Below are 25,583 nucleotides of genomic sequence, written 5' to 3' on the forward strand. Positions count from 1 at the left end.
GGCTCATAGCCACGCCCGTAGAAGCAAGCCACACCCCCACGTACTAACCACACCCATCCATGTCCAAGCCACGCCCATCCAGGTCTTAGCCACGCCCTCTACATCCCTCCCCACACCTCCCAGGTGCTAGCCACGCCCACCCAGGCACTAGCCACACCCTTCTAAGTCATAGCCACGCCCCCTAGATGCTAGCCACACCTCTCCAGACACCAGCCACACCCTCCCAGGTGCTAGCCCCACCCCCTTAACACCAGCCACGCCTTTGCAGACACTAGCCACGCCCATGCAGGTGATAGCCACGCCCCCCACATCCCTCCCCACACCCCATAGACAGTAGCCACACCCTCCTATGTGATAGCCACACCCCCTAACACTAGCCACAACTTCCTATGTGATAGCCACGCCCCCAAAACACTAGCTACTCCTTTGTAGACACTGGCCACGCCCTTTCAGGCGATAGCCACGCCCTCCACATCCCTCCCCACACCCGCTAGACAGTAGCCACGCCTTTGCAGACACTAGCCACGCCCATCCAGGTACGAGCCACGCCCTCCCCACGCCCGCCAGGTGCCGGCCCCGCCCCCCGGGGCGGCGGCCCCGCCCACCCGAGAGCTTGGCGATCTGCAGGGTGTGGGCGTGGCCCTCGAGGCCGAAGCGGCCGAGGCAGCGCCGCGCGTCCTGGTGCGCCAGGTTGAAGCTGCGCTGCAGGAACTCGGCCGCCGTCTCCTCCAGCCGCAGCTGCTCGGCCGCCTGCTGGTTGAAGAACCCCACCTTCTGCAGGGGGGGCGGGGCCGCGTCAGGGACACGCCCACGGGACACGCCCATTGACCCATGATGGGCCACGCCCACCCCAGAGCTGCCACACCCATCCCTGACCTGCCATGCCCATCCCCCACTGCTGGTTGAAGAACCCCACTTTCTGCGGGGGGGCGGGGCCACATCACGGACACGCCCATCCACCCATGGCCACACCCATCCCGGTGTGGCCACACCCACCCCTGACCTGCCACACCCACCCCCCACTGCTGGTTAAAGAACCCCACCTTCTGCAGGGGGGCGGGGCCGCATCAGGGACACGCCCCTTGGCCACACCCACCACATCAGCCCCTCCCCGGCTCAAATTTCGCTTCAGGAGGTGCCGCCCCAGGTGAGGCCACACCCATCCCCATTAGGCCACACCCCCTTTTGACCACGCCCCTTTATGTTTGCATGTGGATCCACACCTCCAACCACACCCATTTAAGCCCCACCCCTTCCCCTTGTCAATGTCAACCCTATTTAGGCCCCGCCTCTTTCTACCAATCAAAGCCACGCCCCCGTGGCCCCGCCCTCCCCGTGGCCCCGCCCCCCGTGGCCCCGCCCCTTTACCAGCCGGTGGTTGCGCCTCATCTGCCCCCGGAGCTGCGGAGAACCGGGGGGGAAAGGGTTAAAAACCCCCAATTTCGGGGTCTCCCGAGGTTCGGGGCTCGGCCCCGGTTTGGGGGGGTTCCCCCAGTTTTTGGGGTTTTCCCCCCAAATTTTGGGATTTTCCCCCCAATGTTTGGGGATGTTTTCCCCCATTTTGGGGACATTTCCCCCCAATTTTTGAAGAATTTTCCCCCTAACTTTGGGCTTTTTTCCACCAATTTTTGGGAACATTTCCCCCATTTTTGGGGTTTTTCCCCCCCAGTTTTTAGGAATCTTTTCCTCCTTTTTTGGGAATCTCTTCCCCCACTTTCGAGGATTCTGGGACATTTTGGATCCACTCTTGGAGCATTTTAGGTCCATTTTTTGAGTATTTTGGATCCATTTTTTTGGTATTCCCCGTTTTTCTGGTTTTTTCCCCCATTTCATGCTCCCAAATCCCATTTTTTCTTTTTTTTTCACATTTTTTCCCCCATTCTTTTGGGTTTTTTCCCCATTTTCGTGCTCCCCAATCCCATTTTTAAGATTCTTTCCCCATTTTTTCAGTTTTTTCCCATTTTTTTCAGTTTTTTCCCCATTTTCGTGCTCCCCAATCCCATTTTTCCAGGTCTTTTCCCATTTTTTTCAGTTTTTTTCCCATTTTTTCCAGGTTTTTTCCCCATTTTTTCCGTTTTTTCCCCCATTTTCATTTTCCCCCATTCCCGTTTCTCCGTTTTTCCCATTTCCCGTGTTTTTCCCCCGTTTTCCTGCTCCCCAATCCCATTTTTACAGTATTTTTCCCCATTTTTTTCAGTTTTCCCCCTGTTTTCATGCTCCCCATTCCCATTTTTTCAGTTTTCCCCCATTTTTTCAGTTTTTTTCCCCGTTTTCTTGCTCCCCAATCCCATTTTTTCCAGGTTTTTTCTCCATTTTTCCCCTTTTTTTCCCCATTTTTTTCAGTTTTTCCCCATTTTTTTCAGTTTTTCCCCATTTTTTTTTCAGTTTTCCCCCCGTTTTTTCGTTTTTTTCCCCCATTTTTTCCAGTTTTTTTTCCCCATTTTTTCCGTTTTTTCCCCCATTTTCATTTTCCCCCATTCCCATTTCTCAGTTTTTCCCATTTCCCGTGTTTTTCCCCCGTTTTCGTGCTCCCCAATCCCATTTTTACAGTATTTTCCCCCATTTTTTTCAGTTTTCCCCCTGTTTTCATGCTCCCCATTCCCATTTTTTCAGTTTTCCCCTATTTTTTCAGCTTTTTCCCCGTTTTCATGCTCCCCAATCCCATTTTTTCCAGGTTTTTTCTCCATTTTACCCCATTTTTTTCCCCATTTTTTTTCGTTTTTTTCCTCATTTTTTTCAGTTTTTCCCCATTTTTTTTCAGTTTTCCCCCCATTTTTTCGTTTTTTCCCCCATTTTTTCCAGTTTTTTTCCCCATTTTTTCCGTTTTTTTTTCCCCCATTTTCATTTTCCCCCATTCCCGTTTCTCCGTTTTTCCCGTTTCCCGTGTTTTTCCCCCATTTTCGTGCTCCCCAATCCCATTTTTAAGGTTCTTTCCCCATTTTTCCAGTTTTTTTCCCCATTTTTCCAGGTTTTTTCCCCATTTTTTTCAGTTTTCCCCCCATTTTTTCCCGTGTTTTTCCCCCGTTTCCGTGCTCCCCAATCCCATTTTTTCCAGGTTTTTTCTCCATTTTTCCCCATTTTTTTCCCATTTTTTTTTCAGTTTTCCCTCCATTTTTTCGTTTTTTTCCCCCATTTTTTTCAGTTTTCCCCCCATTTTTTCCGTTTTTTTCCCCCGTTTTCGTGCTCCCCAATCCCATTTTTAAGGTTCTATCCCCATTTTTCCAGTTTTTTTTCCCCATTTTCCCAGGTTTTTTCCCCATTTTTTCCGTTTTTTTCCCCCATTTTCATTTTCCCCCATTCCCATTTCTCAGTTTTTCCCATTTCCCGTGTTTTTCCCCCGTTTCCGTGCTCCCCAATCCCATTTTTTGGGGTTTTTTTCCCATTTTCCCCCGTTTCCGTGCTCCCCAATCCCATTTTTTGGGTTTTTTTCCCCATTTTCCCCCGTTTCCCCGCTCCCCGTTCCCGTTCCCCGCTCCCCGTTCCCGTTTCCCGCTGCCCGTTCCCGTGTTTTTCCCCCGTTTTCGTGCTCCCCAATCCCATTTTTTGGGGTTTTTTTTCCCCATTTTCCCCCGTTTCCATGCTCCCCATTCCCGTTTCTCCGTTTTTTTCCGTTTCCCGTGTTTTTCCCCCGTTTCCGTGCTCCCCAATCCCATTTTTTGGGGTTTTTTCCCCATTTTCCCCCGTTTCCCGCTCCCCGTTCCCGTTTCCCGCTGCCCGTTCCCGTGTTTTTCCCCCGTTTCCGTGCTCCCCAATCCCATTTTTTGGGGTTTTTTCCCCATTTTTCCCCGTTTCCCGCTCCCCAATCCCATTTTTTGGGTTTTTTTCCCCATTTTCCCCCGTTTCCACGCTCCCCGTTCCCGTTTCCCGCTCCCCGTTCCCGTTTCCCGCTGCCCGTTCCTGTGTTTTTCCCCCGTTTCCGTGCTCCCCAATCCCATTTTTTGGGGTTTTTTCCCCATTTTCCCCCGTTTCCATGCTCCCCGTTCCCGTTTCCCGTTGCCCGTTCCCGTGTTTTCCCCCCGTTTCCGTGCTCCCCAATCCCATTTTTTGGGTTTTTTTCCCCATTTTCCCCCGTTTCCGTGCTCCCCGTTCCCGTTTCCGTTCCCGTACCGGCGCCAGGGCCCCGGTGAGCAGCTGCAGCAGGGTGCTCTTCCCGACGCCGTTGGGGCCCACGATGCACACTGCGGCAACGGCGGCGTTGGGGGCGGTTCGGGGATTTCGGGGCAATTTGGGGGGATTTTGGGGAATTTGGGGCAACTTCTGGGGGATTTGGGGCTGTTTTGGGGGGTTTTGGGGCCATTGCGGGATTTTGGGGCAATTTTGTGGGATTTTTGGGCTGTCTTGGGACCATTGGGGGATTTCGGGGCAATTTTGAGGGATTTTGGGACATTTTGAGGCCATTTTTGGGGATTTCGGGGCAACTTTTGGGGGATTTTGGGGCCATTGGGGGATTTTGGGGCCATTTTGGGGGAATTTTGGGGGATTTTGGGGTCATTATGGGGATCTTGGGGCAACTTTTGGGACATTTCGAGGCCGTTTTTGGGTGTTTTGGAGCTGTTTTGGGGATTTTGGGGCCATTTTGGGGATTTGGAGTCACTTTGGGGATTTTGGGGCAATTTTGGGGGATTTTTGGGCCATTTTGGGGATTTTGGGGCCGTTTTAGGGATTTTGGGGCAGTTTTTGGGGGTTTTGGGGCCATTTTGGGGATTTTGGGGCGGTTTTTGGGATTTTTGGGGATTTTGGGGCGTTTTTTGGGATTTTTGGGGATTTTGGGGCGGTTTTTGGGGATTTTGGGGCCGTTTTTAGGGATTTTTGGGGATTTTGGGGCAGTTTTTGCGGGTTTTTGGGTGGTTTTTGGGTATTTTGGGGGGTTTTGGGGATTTCAGGGCAGGTTTTGCAGGTTTTGGGGCCATTTTGGGGGGTTTTGGGGCGGGTTTTGGGTATTTTTGGGGGTTTTGGGGCGGTTTTCGGGTCCCACCTCGGGACTCCATGTCGATGCCGAAGTCCAGGTTGCGGAACAGCAGCTCCTGCCCCTCGTAGCCAAAATCCACCCCTGGGGTCGGGGAAATTCAGCATTTTTGGGGGAAATTCAGGATTTTTTGGGGGGAAATTGTCATTAAATCCCCCAACCCCCCCTAAAATCCCCCAAAATCCCAGAAACTCCCCCAAAAACCCCTGAAATCCCCCCTAAAACCCCTCAAAATCTCCCCAAAAACTCCGAAATCCCCCCAAATCCTCCCAAAAACCCCAAAATCCCCCCAGACCCCCCCAAATATGCCCCAAAAGCCCCCCAAAAATCCCCAAAATGACCCCAAATCCCCCCCAAAACCCCAAACCCCCCCAGTCGGGGTGCAGACCGTGCAGGCCGAGGATGGGGGGGCTCAGGGGGGGCGGGTTGGGGAAGGTGAAGCGCACGGAATATTCCCGGGGGCGAGACCCCCTGAGACCCCCCAAAATCACCCCAAATCACCCCAAAACCACCCCGAATCATCCCCAAACGCCCTGAGGCACCCCAAAACCCCCCCAAATCACCCTGAGACCCCCCAAAATCACCCCAAAACCCCCTGAGACCCCCCAAAATCACCCCAAAATCACCCCAAAATCACCCCAAAACCCCCTGAGACCCCCCAAAATCACCCCAAATCACCCCAAATCGCCCCCAAATCACCCCAAAAGCCCCTGAGACCCCCCAAAACGTCCCCAAAATCACCCCAAAATGCCCCCAAATCCCCCTGAGACCCCCCAAAATCACCCCAAAACCCCCCCAAACCTCCTGAATCCTCCCCAATTCCCCCCAAAAATCCCCCAAAAACCCCTCCAAACCCCCCCAAAATCCCCCCCCAAACCCCCAAACCCCCCCAGTCGGGGTGCAGACCGTGCAGGCCGAGGATGGGGGGGCTCAGGGGGGGCGGGTTGGGGAAGGTGAAGCGCACGGAATATTCCCGGGGGCGCCGCAGCAGCTCCGGGGCCTCGGCCGAGCCCTCGGAGGGCGCCCGGCGGCGGCACTTCTGCTGCTTGCGGGTCAGCGCCTCCTTCGTCTGCTTCTCCTGGGGAAATCAGGGCATTTTGGGGGTTTTCTGGGATTTTCTGGGATTTTCCAGGAATTTTGGGCTTTTTTTTGGGATTTTTTGGGGGATTTTTGAAGGTTTTTAGGAGGGTTTTTTGGACTTTTTGGATTTTTTTGGGGTTTTTTTCTGCTGCTTGCGGGTCAGCGCCTCCTTCGTCTGCTTCTCCTGGAGATTGGGGGAAAATCAGGAAATTTCGGGCTTTTTGGGATTTTTTTGGGGATTTTTTGGGGGGATTTTTGGGGGTTTTTAGGGGTTTTTTTGGATTTTTTTGGGGTTTTTTTTGGGGTTTTTTTCCTGCTGCTTGCGGGTCAGCGCCTCCTTCGTCTGCTTCTCCTGGAGACTGGGAACATTTGGGGGTTTTTTGGGGTTGTCTTCGGTTTTTTGGGGTGTTTTTTGAGTTTTTTTGGTTTTTTGGGATTCTTTTGGGGTTTGTTTTGATTTTTTTTTGGTTTTTTTGGTTTTTTTGGTTTTTTGGAGCCCTCACCGCCTGCTTGGTGGATTTGCCCCCGGCTTTGAGGTCCCTCAGTTTCTTCTCCTGCTTCTCAAACTGCTTCAGCAGCTCCTTCTGCTTCTGCTGGTACATCTTCTTGAAGGTCACTGCAAACGGAATTCTCCAGAAATTTCCACCATTTTCCAGAATTTTCCGGAACTTTCCATCATTTTCCCGAATTTTCCAGAATTCTGGGCCACTCCCGACCCCCCCAATTCCTGTTTTTCCCCTTTTTTTTTTCCCTCTGCTCCCAAAATTCCCAACTTTCCCCGTCCGTTTCTCATTTCCTCCCTCTTTTATTCCCATTTTCCCCATTTTCCCCCATTTTTCCCCAATTTTCCCCCAATTCCCGTCCCTTTTTTACCTTTTTCACCTTTTTTTCTTCCTCTTCCCACTCCAAACTTTCCCAACTTTCCCAATTTCTATTTTTCCTTCATTCCCATTCCCCATTTCCCCCCTGTTTATCCCATTTTCCCCCATTTTTTCCCCATTTTTCCCCATTTTTTCCCCATTTTTTGCCGTTTTTCCCCGTTTTTCCCCCAATCTCACTGTAGTTCCCCCGGTAGCAGTGCAGCCTCTGTGCGTCCAGCTGCATCAGCTCCCATCTCCCCCCATTAATTCAATTTTTCCCCATTTTTTCCCCATTTTTTGCCCTTTTTTTGCCGTTTTTTTCCCCGTTTTTCGCCGTTTTTTCCCCTTTTTTCATTTTTTTTTTCCCGTTTTCCCCCGTTTTTCCCCCAATCTCACTGTAGTTGCCCCGGTAGCAGTGCAGCCTCTGCGCGTCCAGGTGGATCATTCTCATTTCCCCCCGTTAATTCCCATTTTTTCCCCATTTTTTCCCCATTTTTTGCCCTTTTTTCGCCGTTTTTTTCGCCGTTTTTTCCCATTTTTCCCGTTTTCCCCCGTTTTTTCCCCCAATCTCACTGTAGTTGCCCCGGTAGTAGTGCAGCCTCTGCGCGTCCAGGTGGATCATTCTCATTTCCCCCCGTTAATTCCCATTTTTTCCCCATTTTTTGCCCTTTTTTTCGCCGTTTTTTTTCGCCGTTTTTTTCCCCGTTTTTCCCCATTTTTTCCCCGTTTTTCCCCATTTTTCCCGTTTTCCCCCGTTTTCACCCCAATCTCACTGTAATTCCCCCGGTAGCAGTGCAGCCTCTGCGCGTCCAGCTGCATCAGCTCCCATCTCCCCCCTATTAATTCAATTTTTCCCCATTTTTTCCCCATTTTTCGCCGTTTTTTTTTCCCATTTTCTCCCCATTTTTTCCCCATTTTCCCCCATTTTTCCCGTTTTCCCCCCGTTTTTTCCCCCAATCTCACTGTAGTTGCCCCGGTAGCAGTGCAGCCTCTGTGTGTCCAGCTGCATCAGCTCCCATCTCCCCCCTATTAATTCAATTTTTCCCCATTTTTTGCCCTTTTTTTCGCCGTTTTTTTCCCCGTTTTTTCCCCTTTTTTCATTTTTTTTTCCCGTTTTCCCCCCGTTTTCGCCCCAATCTCACTGTAATTCCCCCGGTAGCAGTGCAGCCTCTGCGCGTCCAGGTGGATCATTCTCATTTCCCCCCGTTAATTCCCATTTTTTCCCCATTTTTTGCCCTTTTTTCGCCGTTTTTTCCCCATTTTTTCCCCATTTTTCATTTTTTTTTCCCATTTTCCCCCATTTTCACCCCAATCTCACTGTAGTTGCCCCGGTAGCAGTGCAGCCTCTGCGCGTCCAGGTGGATCATTCTCATTTCCCCCCATTAATTCCCATTTTTTCCCCATTTTTTCCCCATTTTTCCCCATTTTTTTCGCCGTTTTTCCCCCATATTTTTCCCCATTTTTCCCCATTTTTTCCCGTTTTCCCCCGTTTTCACCCCAATCTCACTGTAATTCCCCCAATCTCAGTGCAGCCTCTGCGCGTCCAGGTGGATCCGCTCCCATTTCCCCCCCGTTAATTCCCATTTTCCCCCATTTTTTCCCCATTTTTTGCCCTTTTTTCGCCGTTTTTCCCCGTTTTTCCCCATTTTTCCCCATTTTTTCATTTTTTTTTCCCGTTTTCCCCCGTTTTTCCCCCAATGTCACTGTAGTTCCCCCAATCTCAGTGCAGCCTCTGCACGTACAGCTGCATCAGCTCCCATCTCCCCCCTATTAATTCAATTTTTCCCCATTTTTTCCCCATTTTTTGCCCTTTTTTCCCCATTTTTTCCCCATTTTCCCCCATTTTTCCCGTTTTCCCCCGTTTTTCCCCCAATCTCACTGTAATTCCCCCGGTCTCAGTGCAGCCTCTGCGCGTCCAGGTGGATCATTCTCATTTCCCCCCGTTAATTCCCATTTTTTCCCCATTTTTTGCCCTTTTTTCGCCGTTTTTTCCCCATTTTTTCCCCATTTTTCCCCATTTTTCCCATTTTCCCCCGTTTTTCCCCCAATGTCACTGTAGTTCCCCCAATCTCAGTGCAGCCTCTGCACGTACAGCTGCATCAGCTCCCATCTCCCCCCTATTAATTCAATTTTTCCCCATTTTTTCCCCATTTTTTGCCCTTTTTTCCCCATTTTTTCCCCATTTTCCCCCATTTTTCCCGTTTTCCCCCGTTTTTCCCCCAATCTCACTGTAGTTGCCCCGGTAGCAGTGCAGCTTCTGCGCGTCCAGGTGGATCATTCTCATTTCCCCCCATTAATTCCCATTTTTCCCCATTTTTTCCCCATTTTTTCCCCATTTTTCCCCATTTTTCCCGTTTTCCCCCTTTTTTGCCCCAATCTCACTGTAGTTGCCCCGGTCTCAGTGCAGCCTCTGCGCATCCAGCTGCATCAGCTCCCATCTCCCCCCTATTAATTCCCATTTTCCCCCTTTTTTCCCCATTTTTTGCCCTTTTTTCCCCGTTTTTTTCCCCATTTTTCCCCATTTTTCCCTGTTTTTCCCCCAATCTCACTGTAGTTCCCCCAATCTCAGTGCAGCCTCTGCGCGTCCAGCTGCATCAGCTCCCATCTCCCCCCTATTAATTCAATTTTTCCCCATTTTTTGCCCTTTTTTCCCCATTTTTTCGCCATTTTTCCCCATTTTTCCCGTTTTCCCCCGTTTTCACCCCAATCTCACTGTAATTCCCGCGGTAGTAGTGCAGCCTCTGCGCGTCCAGGTGGATGATGTCGGTGCAGACGTCGTCCAGGAAGCCCTGGTCGTGGGACACCACCAGCAGCGTCTTCTTCCAGCTCTGCAGGTAGCTGCGTTTGGGGCGAAAAACGGGGATTTTGGGAAAAGAAAATGAATTTGGGAAGTTGGAATTAGAATTGAAAAAAATTCCCCCTCAAAAAAAAAAACAACACCCTAAAAAAAACCCCAAAAAATAAAAATAAATATAAATCCGTACAAAAATCCCAACAGATAATTTTAAAAAGGAAAAAAAAAGAATTAAAAACTGAAAAATCAAAAAAAAAGAAAACAAATCCAAAAAAATCCCTAAAAAGAATAATGATATAAAAAAGTCCCCCCAAATCCCCCCAAAAAAATTCTCTCAAAGAAAATCCCCAAAAAAATCCCAAAAAATCCCTCAAAATTCACCAAAAAATCCCAAAAAGTTCTCCAAAAAATCCCAAAAAAATCACCAAAAATTCAAAAAATATCCCCAAAAAACCCCAAAAATAGCCCAAAAAATCCCTCCAAAAAATCCCAAGATATCCCAAAAAAATCCCCAGAAATTCACCAAAAATCAAAAAAAGTTCACCAAAAATCCCTAAAAAATTCCCCAAAAATCCCAAAAATAGCCCAAAAAAATCCCAAAATATCTCAAAAAATAACCCCAAAAATTCACCAAAAATCCCAAAAAGTTCACCAAAAAAAATCACAAAAAATAGTCCAAAAATTCAAAAAAAAATCCCAAAAAACCACAAAAACTCACTGAAAATCCACAAAAGTTCTCCAAAAAATAACCCCAAAAATTCACCAAAAATCCCAAAAAGTTCACCAAAAAAATCACAAAAAATTCACCAAAAATTCCAAAGAAAATCCCCAAAAATCCCAAAAAATAGTCAAAAAAAATCCCAAAATATCCCCAAAAATATCCCAAAAAATTCACCAAAAATTCACCAAAAATCCCAAAAAGTTCACCAAAACATCACAAAAAATCCACCAAAAATTAAAAAAAAATATCCCAAAAATCCGCAAAAATTCACCAAAAATGCCAAAAAATTCCCAAAAATCCTCGAATCTCCTCCCGGAATCCCCGAAATCCCCGGAATCCCCGGAATCCCCGCTGCTCTCACTTGTTGAGCCAGATGACGGCGTTCAGGTCCAGGTGGTTCGTGGGCTCGTCCAGCAGCAGCAGCGTCGGCTCCAGGAACAGCGCCCTGCGGGCACGGCGGGCACGGCTGGGGCACCTGGGGGGCTGGGGGTACACCTGGGGGGCTGGGAGACACCTGGGGGCACCTGGGGGCACCTGGGGGGGCTGGGACACACCTGGGGGGGCTGGGGGTACACCTGGGCACACCTGGGCACACCTGGGCACACCTGGGCGCACCTGGGGGGCTGGGGGTACACCTGGGGGCACCTGGGACACACCTGGGGGGCTGGGACACACCTGGGCACAGCTGGGGCACCTGGGGGGGCTGGGACACACCTGGGCACACCTGGGCACACCTGGGGGCACCTGGGGGCACCTGGGGGCACCTGGGGACACACCTGGGGGGCTGGGACACACCTGGGCACACCTGGGGGGCTGGGGGCACACCTGGGACACACCTGGGACACACCTGGGCACACCTGGGCACACCTGGGGGGGCTGGGGGTACACCTGGGCACACCTGGGGGCACCTGGGGGCACCTGGGGACACACCTGGGGGGCTGGGAGACACCTGGGCACACCTGGGCACACCTGGGCACAGCTGGGGGGCTGGGGGTACACCTGGGGGCACCTGGGGACACACCTGGGGGGCTGGGACACACCTGGGGGCACCTGGGGGGGGCTGGGACACACCTGGGCACAGCTGGGGCACCTGGGCACACCTGGGGCACCTGGGCACACCTGGGACACACCTGGGGGGCTGGGGGTACACCTGGGGGCACCTGGGACACACCTGGGGGGGCTGGGGGTACACCTGGGCACACCTGGGGGGCTGGGGGTACACCTGGGGGCACCTGGGACACACCTGGGCACACCTGGGCACACCTGGGGGGCTGGGGGTACACCTGGGGGCACCTGGGACACACCTGGGGGGCTGGGACACACCTGGGCACAGCTGGGGCACCTGGGGGGGCTGGGACACACCTGGGGGCACCTGGGGGGGCTGGGACACACCTGGGCACACCTGGGCACACCTGGGGGGCTGGGGGTACACCTGGGGGCACCTGGGGACACACCTGGGGGGCTGGGACACACCTGGGGGCACCTGGGGGGGGCTGGGACACACCTGGGGGCACCTGGGCACAGCTGGGGCACCTGGGCACACCTGGGACACACCTGGGGCACCTGGGGGCACCTCGGGGGGCTGGGGGTACACCTGGGGGCACCTGGGGACACACCTGGGGGGCTGGGAGACACCTGGGCACACCTGGGACACACCTGGGCACACCTGGGGCACCTGGGGGGGCTGGGACACACCTGGGGGCAGCTGGGGGCACCTGGGGGACACCTGGGCACACCTGGGCACAGCTGGGGCACCTGGGCACACCTGAGCACAGCGGGCACCAGGGGCACCTGGAGGGGCTGGGGTACCTGGGAGACAGCTGGAGGGGCTGGGCACAGCTGGGCACAACCGGGGGGCTGGGGGCACACCTGGGCATATCTGGGCACACCGGGGGGACAACTGGGGGACAGCTGGAGGCACCTGGGCACGGCTGAGATACACCTGGGCACACCTGGGGGCACCTGAGCACAGCTGGCGGGCCTGGGGGTACACCTGGGGGCACCTGGGGGGGCTGGGACACACCTGGGCACAGCTGGCAAACCTGGGTGCACCTGGGCCCAGCTGGGGGTACTTGGGGGGCTGAAATAACACCTGAGCTCACCTGAGCTCACCTGAGCCCACCTGGAACCCACCTGGAGCTCACCTGAGCCCACCTGGACTCACCTGAGCTCACCTGAGCTCACCTGAGCCCACCTGCACTCACCTGGCCAGGGACACTCTCATCCTCCAGCCCCCCGAGAACTTGCGGGTGGCGCGGTTCTGCATCTCGGGGGTGAAGCCCAGCCCCGCCCTGCCCCTAAACCTCACCTGGACTCACCTGGAGCTCACCTGGGCACACCTGGGCACACCTGCACTCACCTGGCCAGACTGACTCTCATCCTCCAGCCCCCTGAGAACTTGCGCGTCGCCCGGTTCTGCATCTCGGGGGTGAAGCCAAACACAGCCCCACACCTGTCCCTGTCCCTGGAGCTCACCTGAGCTCACCTGGGCACACCTGCACTCACCTGGCCAGGGACACTCTCATCCTCCAGCCCCCCGAGAACTTGCGGGTGGCGCGGTTCTGCATCTCGGGGGTGAAGCCAAACCCAGCCCCTCACCTGTCCCTGTCCCTGGAGCTCACCTGCACTCACCTGGGCACACCTGCACTCACCTGGGCACACCTGCGCTCACCTGGCCAGGGACACTCTCATCCTCCAGCCCCCCGAGAACTTGCGCGTGGCGCGGTTCTGCATCTCGGGGGTGAAGCCCAGCCCGGCCCCTCACCTGTCCCTGTCCCTGGAGCTCACCTGAGCCCACCTGGGCACACCTGCACTCACCTGGCCAGGGACACTCTCATCCTCCATCCCCCCGAGAACTTGCGCGTCGCCCGGTTCTGCATCTCGGGGGTGAAGCCAATCCCAGCCCTGCCCCTAAACCTCACCTGCACTCACCTGGGCACACCTGGACTCACCTGGCCAGGGACACTCTCATCCTCCAGCCCCCCGAGAACTTGCGGGTCGCCCGGTTCTGCATCTCGGGGGTGAAGCCAATCCCAGCCCTGCCCCTAAACCTCACCTGCACTCACCTGGGCACACCTGGACTCACCTGGCCAGACTGACTCTCATCCTCCATCCCCCCGAGAACTTGCGGGTCGCCCGGTTCTGCATCTCGGGGGTGAAGCCCAGCCCCGCCAGGATGCGCCGGGCCTTGGCCTCGGCGGCGGCGGCGCCGATGGCGCGCAGCTCCTCGTACACCTGCGCAGGTGAGCCGCGCTGGGGGGGCTGCGCGGGGCCCGGCCGGGCTCCAACGGCCCCCCCGGGTGGGTCCAGGGGGCTTTGATCCCCCCAGGTTCGGTTTAAGCCAACCCAGGTGTGCCCCAGGTGTCCCCAAGTGTGTCCCATTGTGTCCCCAGTGTCCCCAGGTGTGCCCAGGTGTGCCCAGCTGTATCCCAGGTGTGCCCAAGTGTGCCCTAAGTGTGCCCAGGTGTCCCCCAGGTGCCCCCAGGTGTGCCCCAGGTGTGCCCAGGTATGCCCCAGGTGTGCCCAGGTGTCCCCCAGGTGTCCCCAGGTATGCCCCAGGTGTGTCTCTGCTGTCCCCAAGTGTATCCCAGGTGCCCCCAGCTGTCCCCCAGCTGCCCCCCAGCTGTCCCAGGTGCCCCCAGGTGTCCCAGGTGTCCCAGGTGTGCCCCAGGTGCCCCCAGCTGTCCCCCAGGTGTATCCCAGGTGTCCCAGGTGTCCCCAGGTGTCCCCCAGCTGTCCCCCAGGTGTCCCAGGTGCCCCCAGGTGTCCCCAGCTGCCCCCCAGCTGTCCCCCAGGTGTCCCCAGGTGTCCCCCAGGTGTCCCCAGGTGTCCCCAGGTGTGCCCAGGTGTGCCCAGGTGTGCCCAGGTGTGCCTCACCTTCTCCAGGCGCTCGGCGGCCGCGTCGTCGCCGCTCTCCAGGAGCCCCTGCAGGCGCCGCTCCTCCTCCAGCAGCCGCAGCCGCTTGGTGTCGGCGCGGAGCACGGCCTGGACCGCGGGCGTGTCATCGGCCAGCACCTCTGGGACAGGTGAGAGACAGGTGTGTCAGTGCGGAGCACGGCCTGGACCGCAGGTGTGTCATCGGCCAGCACCTCTGGGACAGGTGAGAGACAGGTGTGTCAGTGCGGAGCACGGCCTGGACCGCAGGTGTGTCATCGGCCAGCACCTCTGGGACAGGTGAGAAACAGGTGTGTCAGTGCGGAGCACGGCCTGGACCGCAGGTGTGTCATCGGCCAGCACCTCTGCACAGGTAACAGACAGGTGTGTCAGTGCGGAGCACGGCCTGGACCGCAGGTGTGTCATCGGCCAGCACCTCTGCACAGGTGACACAGGTGACACAGGTGTGTCAGTGTGGAGCACGGCCTGGACCGCAGGTGTGTCATCGGCCAGCACCTCTGAGACAGGTGAGACACGTGAGAGACAGGTGTGTCAGTGCGGAGCACGGCCTGGACCGCAGGTGTGTCATCGGCCAGCACCTCTGAGACAGGTGAGACACGTGAGAGACAGGTGTGTCAGTGTGGAGCACGGCCTGGACCGCAGGTGTGTCATCGGCCAGCACCTCTGCACAGGTGAGACAGGTGACACAGGTGTGTCAGTGTGGAGCACGGCCTGGACCGCAGGTGTGTCATCGGCCAGCACCTCTGCACAGGTAACAGGTGAGACAGGTGACACAGGTGACACACAGGTGGGTCAGTGCGGAGCACGGCCTGCACAGCGGGCGTGTCATCCGCCAGCACCTCTGGGACAGGTGACACAGGTGACACACAGGTGAGACAGGTGAGACACAGGTGAGACAGGTGAGACAGACACAGGTGAGACAGGTGAGACACAGGTGTGTCAGCACGGAGCACGGCCTGCACCGCGGGGGTGTCATCGGCCAGCACCTCTGCACAGGTGACACAGGTGAGACAGGTGAGATAGGTGAGACAGGTGAGACACAGGTGTGTCAGCACGGAGCACGGCCTGCACCGTGGGCGTGTCATCGGCCAGCACCTCTGGGACAGGTAACAGGTGAGACACAGGTGAGACAGGTGAGACAGGTGACACAGGTGACACACAGGTGAGACAGGTGAGACAGATGACACAGGTGAGACACAGGTGAGACAGGTGACACACAGGGGTGTCAGCACGGAGCACGGCCTGCACGGCGGGCGTGTCATCGGCCAGCACCTCTGGGACAGGTGACACACAGGTGAGACACAGGTGACACAGGTGAGACACAGGTGAGACAGGTGAGACAGGTGAGACAGGTGAGACAGGTGAGACAGGTGACACAGGTGTGTCAGCATGGAGCACGGCCTGCACCACGGGGGTGTCATCAGCCAGCACCTCTGCACAGGTGACACAGGTGACACACAGGTGAGACAGGTGACACAGGTGAGACAGGTGAGACACAGGTGAGACAGGTGACACACAGGTGTGTCAGCATGGAGCACGGCCTGCACCGCGGGCATGTCATCCACCAGCACCTCTGGGACAGGTAACAGGTGAGACAGGTGAGACAGACACAGATGACACACAGGGGTGTCGGCGCGGAGCACGGCCTGCACCGCGGGCGTGTCATCGGCCAGCACCTCTGCACAGGTGACACAGATGACACACAGGTGAGACAGGTGACATAGGTGAGACACAGGTGAGACAGGTGAGACAGGTGACACAGGTGAGACACAGGTGACACACACGGGTGTCAGCACGGAGCACGGCCTGCACGGCGGGCGTGTCATCGGCCAGCACCTCTGGGACAGGTGACTCACAGGTGAGACACAGGTGACACAGGTGGGACAGAGGTGAGACACAGGTGTGTCATCGGCCATAACCTCTGGGACAGGTACAGGACAGGTGAAGTCCCAGGTGTATTCCAGCCATGCCCAGGTGTGCCCAGGTGTGCCCCAGATGTGCCCAGGTGTATCTCAGGTGTACCCACGTGCCCCCAGGTGTATCCCAGATGCCCCCAGGTGCTCCCAGGTGTGCCCAGGTGCCCCCAGGTGTATCTCAGGTGCCTCCAGGTGTATCTCAGGTGTATCCCAGGTGCCCCCAGGTGCCCCCAGGTGTATCTCAGGTGCCCCCAGGTGTATCCCAGGTGCCCCAGGTGCCCCAGGTGTATCTCAGGTGTGCCCAGGTGTATCTCAGGTGCCTCCAGGTGTGCCCAGGTGTATCCCAGGTGCCCCAGGTGTGCCCAGGTGTATCTCAGGTGCCTCCAGGTGTATCCCAGGTGTATCCCAGGTGCCCCCAGGTGTATCTCAGGTGCCTCCAGGTGTATCCCAGGTGCCCCCAGGTGCCCCCAGGTGTATCTCAGGTGCTCCCAGCTGCCCCCAGGTGTCCCCAGGTGTGCCCAGGTGTGCCCAGGTGTATCTCAGGTGTATCCCAGGTGCCCCCAGCTGCCCCCAGGTGCCCCCAGGTGCCCCAGGTGTGCCCACCTTGCTCGCAGAGCAGCACGTCGATGTTGGGGGGGATGCTCAGCGCTCTGTTGTTGATGTGCTTCAGCAGCGTCGTCTTCCCCTTCCTGCCAGCACCCAAAATCCACCCAAAATCACCCAAAATCACCCCAAAAATTACCCCAAAATCACCCCAAAATCCACACAAAATCCACCCGAACATCACCCTAAATTACCCCAAAAATTACCCCAAAAGCACCCCAAAAGCACCCCAATAATTACCCCAAAATCCACCCAGAATTACCCCAAAATCACCCCCAAAATTACCCCAAAATCCACCCTAAATTACCCCAAAATCCGCCCAAAACTACCACAAAATTACCCCAAAATCCACCCAAAATTCACCCAAAAATTACCCCAAAATCACCCAAAATCACCCCAAAAGCACCCAAAAAGTTACCCCAAAATCACCAAAAATCCACACAAAATTACCCCAAAATCCATCCAAAAATTACCCCAAAATCCACCCAAAATCACCGAAAATTACCCCAAAATCACCCAAAATCCACACAAAATTACCCCACATCCACCCGAAACTCACCCAAAATTACCCCAAATCCACCCAGAATTACCCCAAAATCCACCAGAATTACCCCAAAATCCACCCAAAATTATCCCAAAATCACCCAAAAATTCACGCTCACAATTAACCCCGTAAGTCCCAGATTGCCCAAAACCCCGGGATTTGGCCCCGAACGCACCCGTGGGGCCCCACGAGGCCGTAGCGCCTCCTCCGGGCCCTGAACCGCCCCAAAACCCCCAGAATTCACCCCAAAACCCCAGAATTCACCCCAAAACCCCAGAATGAACCCCAAAACCCCAGAATGAAACCAAAACCCCCAGAATTCACCCCAAAACCCCAGAATGGACCCCAAAACCCCAGAATGGACCCCAAAACCCCAGAATTCACCCCAAAACCCCCAGAATTCACCCCAAAACCCCAGAATAAACCCAAAACCCCAGAATGGACCCCAAAACCCCAGGATTCACCCCAAAACCCCCAGAATTCACCCCAAAACCCCAGAATAAACCCAAAACCCCAGAATGGACCCCAAAACCCCAGAATTCACCCCAAAACCCCCAGAATTCACCCCAAAACCTCAGAATTCACCCCAAAAGCCCAGAATGAACCCCAAAACCTCAGAATGGACCCCAAAACCCCCAGAATTCACCCCAAAACCCCAGAATTCACCCCAAAACCTCAGAATTCACCCCAAAAGCCCAGAATGAACCCCAAAACCTCAGAATGAACCCCAAAACCCCAGAATGGACCCCAAAACCCCCAGAATGGACCCCAAAACCCCAGAATGGACCCCAAAACCTCAGAATTCACCCCAAAACCCCAGAATTCACCTCAAAACCCCCAGAATTCACCCCAAAACCTCAGAATGAACCCCAAAACCCCGGGATTCACCCCAAAACCGCAGAATGGACCCCAAAGCCCCAGAATGGACCCCAAAACCCCAGAATGGACCCCAAAACCCCCCGAATTCACCCCAAAACCCCAGAATGGACCCCAAAACCCCAGAATGGACCCCAAAACCCCAGAATGGACCCCAAAACCCCAGAATTCACCCCAAAACCCCCAGAATGGACCCCAAAACCCCCAGAATTCACCCCAAAACCTCAGAATTCACCCCAAAACCCCAGAATGGACCCCAAAACCCCCAGAATTCACCCCAAAACCTCAGAATTCACCCCAAAACCCCAGAATGGACCCCAAAATCCCCAGAATTCACCCCAAAACCCCAGAATGGACCCCAAAACCCCAGAATGGACCCCAAAACCCCAGAATGGACCCCAAAAGCCCCAAATTGCCCAAAATCCCGGGATTTGAGCCCAAACGCACCCGTTGGGCCCCACGAGGCCGTAGCGGCGCCCGGCCACGATGAAGAGGTCGGCGTTGACGAAGAGCTCCTTGCCGTGAGCTGAGATGCTGAACTTCTCCAGCTGGAAAACGGGGAGAAAACGGGGGGAAAAGGGGAAAAAGGGGAAAAACGGGGAAAAAACGGGGAAAAATGGGGGAAAATGGGGAAAAAATGGGGGAAAATGGGGAAAAAATGGGGGGGAAATTGGGGAAAATGGGGGGAAATGGGGGAAAATGGGGGGAAATGGGAAAAATGGGGCAAAAATGAGGGAAAATGGGGAAAAAATTGGGGGGAAATGGGGGGAAAATGGGGGGAAATGGGGGAATGGGGAAAAATGAGGGGGAAACGGGAAAAAAAGGGGGAGGAATGAGGAAACACGGGAAAAAACGGAATTTTGGGGGGGAAAAAGAGGGAAATGGGAAAAAATGGGGAAAATTGGGGAAAAAACCAGAAAAAAATGGGGGGAAAACGAGGAAAAATTGGAAAAAAATGGGGAAGAAATTGAAGAAAAATGAGAGGAAAATGGGAAAAAACCCCAGAGAAACCCAGGGAAAATGGGAGAAAATAGGAACCCAATGGGGCCTTTGAGATCCCCAGGTGGATTTTGGCCCCGCCCAGGTGGGTTTGGCCCCGCCCAGGCGGGTCTGGCCCCGCCCAGGTGCCCAGGTGCGCCGGGCTCACCTTGATGTCGGAGGCGTTCTCCAGCATGGCCTGGCGCGAGGAGAGCTCCGCCTGCGACACCGCGAAGTCGCCCTCGCCCGTCATGGCCGCCGCCCGCAGCGACGCCACCTGCCGCTCAAACTCCGCCTGGGCGGGGCCGGGGGTCAGGGACACGCCCACCACCGGCCACGCCCACTGTCATGGCCGCCGCCCGCAGCGACGCCACCTGCCGCTCAAACTCCGCCTGGGCGGGGCCGGGGGTCAGGGACACGCCCACCACCGGCCACGCCCACTGTCATGGCCGCCGCCCGCAGCGACGCCACCTGCCGCTCAAACTCCGCCTGGGCGGGGCCGGGGGGTCAGGGACACGCCCACCACCGGCCACGCCCACTGTCATGGCCGCCGCCCGCAGCGACGCCACCTGCCGCTCAAACTCCGCCTGGGCGGGGCCGGGGGGTCAGGGACACGCCCACCACCGGCCACGCCCACCAGGGACACGCCCACTGTCATGGCCGCCGCCCGCAGCGACGCCACCTGCCACTCAAACTCCGCCTGGGCGGGGCCGGGGGTCAGGGACACGCCCACCATAGGCCACGCCCACCGTTTAGACACGCCCACTGTCATGGCCGCCGCCCGCAGCGACTCCACCTGCCACTCAAACTCCAGGTAAGGAACACGCCCACCGGGACACACCCATTGAGGACACGCCCACCACAGGACACGCCTGCATGTGGGAATGGTCCTGGGATAGGCCACGCCCACATGCCTGGACACACCCCCAGGAAATCCACACCCCCTGGACCACACCCAGTTAGGCCACGCCCACAGAAAGCCGTGCTCAGTTAGGCCACGCCCATTAAATCACACATAATGAGGCCACACCCAAAACTACCACACCCACTTAGGCCACACCTACAAAGAACCACACCCAGCTAGGCCACACCCACAAGCGGACACACCTGGTTAAGCCACACCCACATGGGAGGCCACACCCACCACAGGCCACACCCCCAAACAATGCTACTGTGTTAAACCACGCCCCCAGCCATAAACCCAGGCCACGCCCTGCTGAGGTGCTGCACTGATGCCACGCCCACAGTGAAGCCCCGCCCCCTCCAGGCTCCGCCCCTCACCTGCTTCTTCATCTTCTTCTTGTCCTTCTTGCTGAGGCGAGCGTCCGGCCCCGCCCCCGGCCCCGCCCCCGGCCCCGCCCCCGCCACGCCCTCCTGGGGAGACGGAACGGGAGAAATGGGGGAAAATCAGCCAAAAACGGGAAAAATCAACAAAAAATGGGAAAAAATCACCCAAAAATGGGCAAAAATCACACAGAAACAGGGAAAAACAGGAAAAAACGGGAAAAAATCACCCAAAAACGGGGGAAAATCAACAAAAAAATGGATAAAAATCACCCCAAAATGGGCAAAATGGGCAAAAATGGGCAAAAACGGGAAAAAATGACCAAAAATCACCAAAAAATATCCACAAATATCCCAAAATAACCCCAAATATTCCCAAAATATCTCCAAAAATCCCAAAATAACCCAAAATGTATCCAAGATATCACAAAATAAACCCCAAATATTCCAAAAACAGTCCAGAATAGCCCAAAATACCCAAAATAATATCCAAAATATCCCAAAATATCCCCAAAATACCCCAAATCAACTCCAAAAATATCCCAAAATATTCTAAAACGACCCCCAAAATCCTCAAAATTCCTCAAAATCCCCTAGATTATCAAAAAAACCACCCCAAAATTCCCCCAAAATCCCCCCACATCCCCCAAATCCCCACTCACGGCGTCGCTTCCCTTCCGGGCTCCTTCCTCCTCCTCCTCCTCCTCTTCCTCCTCCTCGTCCCTCAGGGCCCCGAATTTGTTCTGTCCCAAAAAAACCCCCAAAAATTCCCAAAATTTGGGGACTCACATGTCAGAAACCCCAAATTTTGGCGTCTGTCCCCCAAAAAATCCCAATTTTGGAGTCTCCATCCCCCAAAAAAACCCCAAATTTTGGGGTTTCACCCCCAAAATAATCCAAAAATCCGCAAAATTTGGAATTTCCCACCCAAAAACCCCAAAAATCCCCAAATTCCCCCTGACCTTCCTGCCCGGGGCCTCCTCGGAGCCTTCCTCCTCCTCCTCCTCCTCCTCCTCCTCCTCGTCGTCGCTGCGCGGCTTCCCCTGAGGATCGGGGACAAAAATGAGAAAATCCCAAAAATTTGGGACATTTTGGGAGGTTGGAAATGGGAACAGCCCAGAAATTGGGGGGAAAACCAAAAAATTGGGGAAAAAAAACCCCAAAATTGGAGAAAAAACGTAAAAAAATTGGGGGAAAACCCCAAAAAATTGGGGAAAATCCCCCCCAAAAAAAAGGGAACAACCCCAAAAAATTGGGGGGAAAAACAAAAAATTGGGAAAAAAACAAAAACTGGGAAAAACCAAAAAAAATTTGGGGAAAAAAACCCCAAAATTGGGAAAAAAACCAAAAATTGAGAAAAAAAAACCCCAAAATTTTGGGAAAATACCCCAAGAATTGGGGAAAAACCCCCAAAATTGGGGAAACCCCCCCCAGAAATTAGGGAAAAAAAAGAAATATTGGGGAAAACCCCCAAAAATTGGGGAAAACCCCAAGAAATTCAGGAAAAAAACCCCAAAAATTGGGGAAATCCCCCCAAAAAATAGGGAAAAAACCCAAGAATTGGGGAATACCCCAAAAAATTGGGAAAAATACAACAAATGGGGGGAAAAAACCAAAAAAATTGGGAAAATCATGAAAAATTAGGGAAAACCCCAGAAATTGAGGAAAAAAACCCCAAAAATTGGGAAAAAATCCCAAAAAATTGAGTAAAAAAACCCAAAAACTGGGGAAAACTCAAAAAAACTGGGCAAAAAATGCCAAAAATTGGGAAAATCCCTCCTAAAATTGAGGAAAAAACCCCAAAAATTGGGAAAAACCCCAAAAATTTTCTGGAAAAAACCCCAAAAATTGGGAAAAGCCCGAAATTGTTCACCTGCTTCTTCGCCGGGGCCTTCTCCTTCCTGGGTTCTTCTTCCTCCTCCTCGCGGCCTCCTCTTCCTCCTGCCGAGCACCATTTGGGGATTTTGGGGAATTTTGGGGTTTTTTGAGGGATTTTGGGGTTTTTTTTCAGAGATTTTGGGTCTTTTTCCAGACATTTGGGGGTTTTTTCCCCAAATTTTGAGGTTTCCTCAGGAATTTTAGGGGTCTCGTCCAAGAATTTGGGGGTTTTTTTGGAGGGATTTGAGATTTTCCCAGGGATTTTGGGGTTTTTTGGGGGATTTTGGATTTTTTTAAGGGATTTTGGGATTTTTTGGGGGATTTTGGGATTTTTTAAAGCGATTTTGGGGTTTTTTTGGGGGGAATTTTGGGATTTTTCTTCAGGAATTTGGGTTTTTTCAGTACTTTGGGGTTTTTGAGAGATTTTAGGGGTTTTTTTGTCACAGATTTTGGGTTATTTTTTATTTTTCAGGAATTCTGGGGTTTTTTTGAGAAGATTCTGGGGTTTTTTTCAGCAACCATGACTTTTTTCCAGGAATTTTGGGATTACTCTGAGGAATTCTGGAGCTTTTTGAAAGATTGAAGATTTTTTTCAAGGGATTTTGAGGTTTTTTAGGAAACTCAGAGTTTTTTCCCACCCCATTTTGCTTTTTCCCCCAAAACTTTGGAATTTTTTCCCCAAATTTTGGAATTTTTCCTCAAAATTTCTTTTTTTTTGGTGGGATTTTGGTTTTTTTCTCAACCAGTTAGGGGTTTTTTTCCCAGCTTTTAGGATTTTTTTAAATTTCCCCCTTTTCCCCAGGATTTTGGGGTGAATTTTGGGGTTTTTTCAGGAAATTTCGCTGTCCCCACCTTGCTGCTTCTGCCCTTGGTCTCCTTCCTCTCCTCCTCCTCCTCTTCCTCGCTCTGCTCCCGGCTCAGCGCAGCGAAAACATTCCCACCCTAAAAAAAACCCCAAAAACCCCAAAAAACCCCAAATGATTCCCTTTCCCCAACCCCACCCGCTGCCCCCAAAACCTCCCCAAATTCCCACTTTTTCTGGAATTTTCCCCCTTTTTTTTAAAGATTCTCCTTCAAAATTCCCATTTTTGGGGCATTTCCCCCCATTTTTTGGTGGTTTCCTCCCCATTTGGGGAAATTTTCCCCATTTTTGAGGATTTTCCCCATTTTTGGGAGTGAACCGTCCCCCATTTTTAGGGATTTTCCCCCATTTTAAGGGATTTTTCCCATTTCTGGGAGTGATTTTGCCCAATTTTGAGGGATTTTCCCCATTTTTGGGGATTTTCCCATTTTTGGGAGTGATTTTCCCCCATTTTTTGGGATTTTTCCCCATTTTTGGGAGTGAATCGTCCCCCATTTTTAGGGATTTTCCCCCAGTTTTGAGGAATTTTCCCCATTTTTCTGGATTTTTTCCCATTTTCCCCCCATCTCATTCAATTTTTTTCCCTTTTTTTTTCTGTTTTCCCCCCTTTTTATGGATTTTTTCCTTTTTTTCCCATTTTTTCTCTTTTTCCCCATTTTCCTCCATTTTTTCTTATTTTTCCCCATTTTTTCCCATTTTTCCCCATTTTCCCCATTTTCACCCATATTTTCCCCCAATTTCTCCCATTTTCCCCCAATTTTTCCCCATTTCCCCCCATTTTTTCTCATTTTCCCCCATTTTCCCCCAATTTTTCCCATTTTCCCCCCATTTTCCCCCCATTTTTCCCCATTTCCATCCCATTATCCCCCATTTTTTCTCCCCTTTTTCCCCATTTCCCCCCCATTTTCCCCCAATTTTTCCCCATTTTTCCATTTCCCCCCAATTTTTCCCCATTTCCCCCTGTTTTTTCCCATTTTCCCCCATTTTCCCCCCAATTTCCCCCCATTTTTCCCCCCTTCCCCCCTCACCTTCCTCCTCCTCGCTCCCCTCCTCGCCGCCGGCCCTGGGGCAGATTTTGGGGAGGGGTCACCGGGGGGGTCCCCGCAGGCCCCGCCCCCCCGGCCCCGCCCATTCCCTTCCAGAACCTTCCTCCTCCTCCTCCTCCTCCTCCTCGTCGGCCCGCGGCCGCCAGGGCCCGCAGCCGCCGGCTAAGCTCCTCCTCCTCGGGCTCAGGCTCCGCCCCCCGCGGCCGACGCCCCTCCTTCCGCCGCTCCCGCTTCCGCCGCGACCCCTGGGGGGGGAATTATGCTAATTAGCTCCTAATTAGCCGCTCGATTGGCGCCCCGTGACTTGGATCCTGTCTGGGTTTGGCTCCGCCCATTTTAGCCCCACCCCTTTAAGCCCCACCCCCTGCAGCCCCACCCACCCCCTTCCTCTTTAAGCCCCACCCATTTTTGCCCCTCCCCCTTAGCCTTAAATTCTTTTAGCCCCGCCCCTTTCAGTATTCACCCCTTCAGCCCCTCCCATCTAAGCCCCACCCCTTTTAGCCCCACCCCCTTTGATACCTCCAGCCCCTGCCATTTTAGCCCCTCCCACCTTAGCCCCTCCCCTTTAACCGCTTACCCTTTTTAGGCCCCTCCCCATGAACGCTTCATCCCTTTTAGCCCCTCCCCTTTAGCCCCACCCCTTTTAGCCCCTCCCCTTTTGCCTCACCCATTTAAGCCCCTCCCATTTAACCACACCCCATTACACCCACCCCACTCCAGCCCCACCCCTTTTAGCCCCTCCCTTCCCCTCAATCCCTCCCCTTTAAGCTCCTCCCCTCATTTAGCTCCTCCCACCACACCCTTTTAGCCCCACCCCCTTTTCTCCTTTAGCCCATCCCCTTTAAACCCCGCCCCTTTAAGCCCCACCCACCCCATTAACCCCCTTTAACCCCGCCCCCTCACTAACCCCTCCCCATCTACCTAATTAGCATATCTAATGGGCCTAATTAGCATACAGACCTGGGCGGGCGCTGGCCCCTCCCTCTCGGGGGCGGGAGGGGGCGGGGCCGGCGCCGCCTTCTCCTCCTCGGCCAGCGCCTCGAAGAACTGGGGGAAAAATGGGAATTTGGGGGAAATTCGGGAATTCTGGGGGAAATTCGGGAATTCTGGGGGAAATTCGGGAATTCTGGGGGAAATTCGGGAATTCTGGGGGAAATTCGGGAATTCTGGGGGGAACTTTGGGAATTTTGGGGGGAACTTTGGGAAAAATTTGGGAATTTGGGGGGGAAATTTGGGGATTTTGGAGGGAAATTCGGGAATTTTGGGGAAAATTCGGGAATT

General features: G+C 53.9%; 1 protein-coding gene across 1 annotated transcript in view; it reads right to left on the minus strand.

The window, feature by feature from the left end:
- ABCF1 (ATP binding cassette subfamily F member 1) overlaps nt 1-25,583 on the minus strand; it is a 28,082-nt gene that overhangs the window by 1,288 nt on the left and 1,211 nt on the right. The window contains exons 3-17 of the mRNA XM_038126341.1: nt 25,321-25,349; nt 20,514-20,568; nt 19,402-19,527; nt 18,702-18,802; nt 16,835-16,920; nt 14,298-14,437; nt 13,507-13,655; nt 10,783-10,866; nt 9,620-9,744; nt 6,550-6,662; nt 5,873-6,044; nt 4,976-5,050; nt 4,108-4,178; nt 1,369-1,401; nt 606-774 (exon numbers count right to left, since the gene is read on the minus strand). Coding sequence (XP_037982269.1) covers nt 606-774; nt 1,369-1,401; nt 4,108-4,178; nt 4,976-5,050; nt 5,873-6,044; nt 6,550-6,662; nt 9,620-9,744; nt 10,783-10,866; nt 13,507-13,655; nt 14,298-14,437; nt 16,835-16,920; nt 18,702-18,802; nt 19,402-19,527; nt 20,514-20,568; nt 25,321-25,349 — 1,528 coding nt within the window. The remainder of the gene's footprint in view (nt 1-605; nt 775-1,368; nt 1,402-4,107; nt 4,179-4,975; nt 5,051-5,872; nt 6,045-6,549; nt 6,663-9,619; nt 9,745-10,782; nt 10,867-13,506; nt 13,656-14,297; nt 14,438-16,834; nt 16,921-18,701; nt 18,803-19,401; nt 19,528-20,513; nt 20,569-25,320; nt 25,350-25,583) is intronic.

Source organism: Motacilla alba, unplaced genomic scaffold, assembly GCF_015832195.1.
Source record: "Motacilla alba alba isolate MOTALB_02 unplaced genomic scaffold, Motacilla_alba_V1.0_pri HiC_scaffold_34, whole genome shotgun sequence".
Lineage (NCBI taxonomy): Eukaryota > Metazoa > Chordata > Aves > Passeriformes > Motacillidae > Motacilla > Motacilla alba.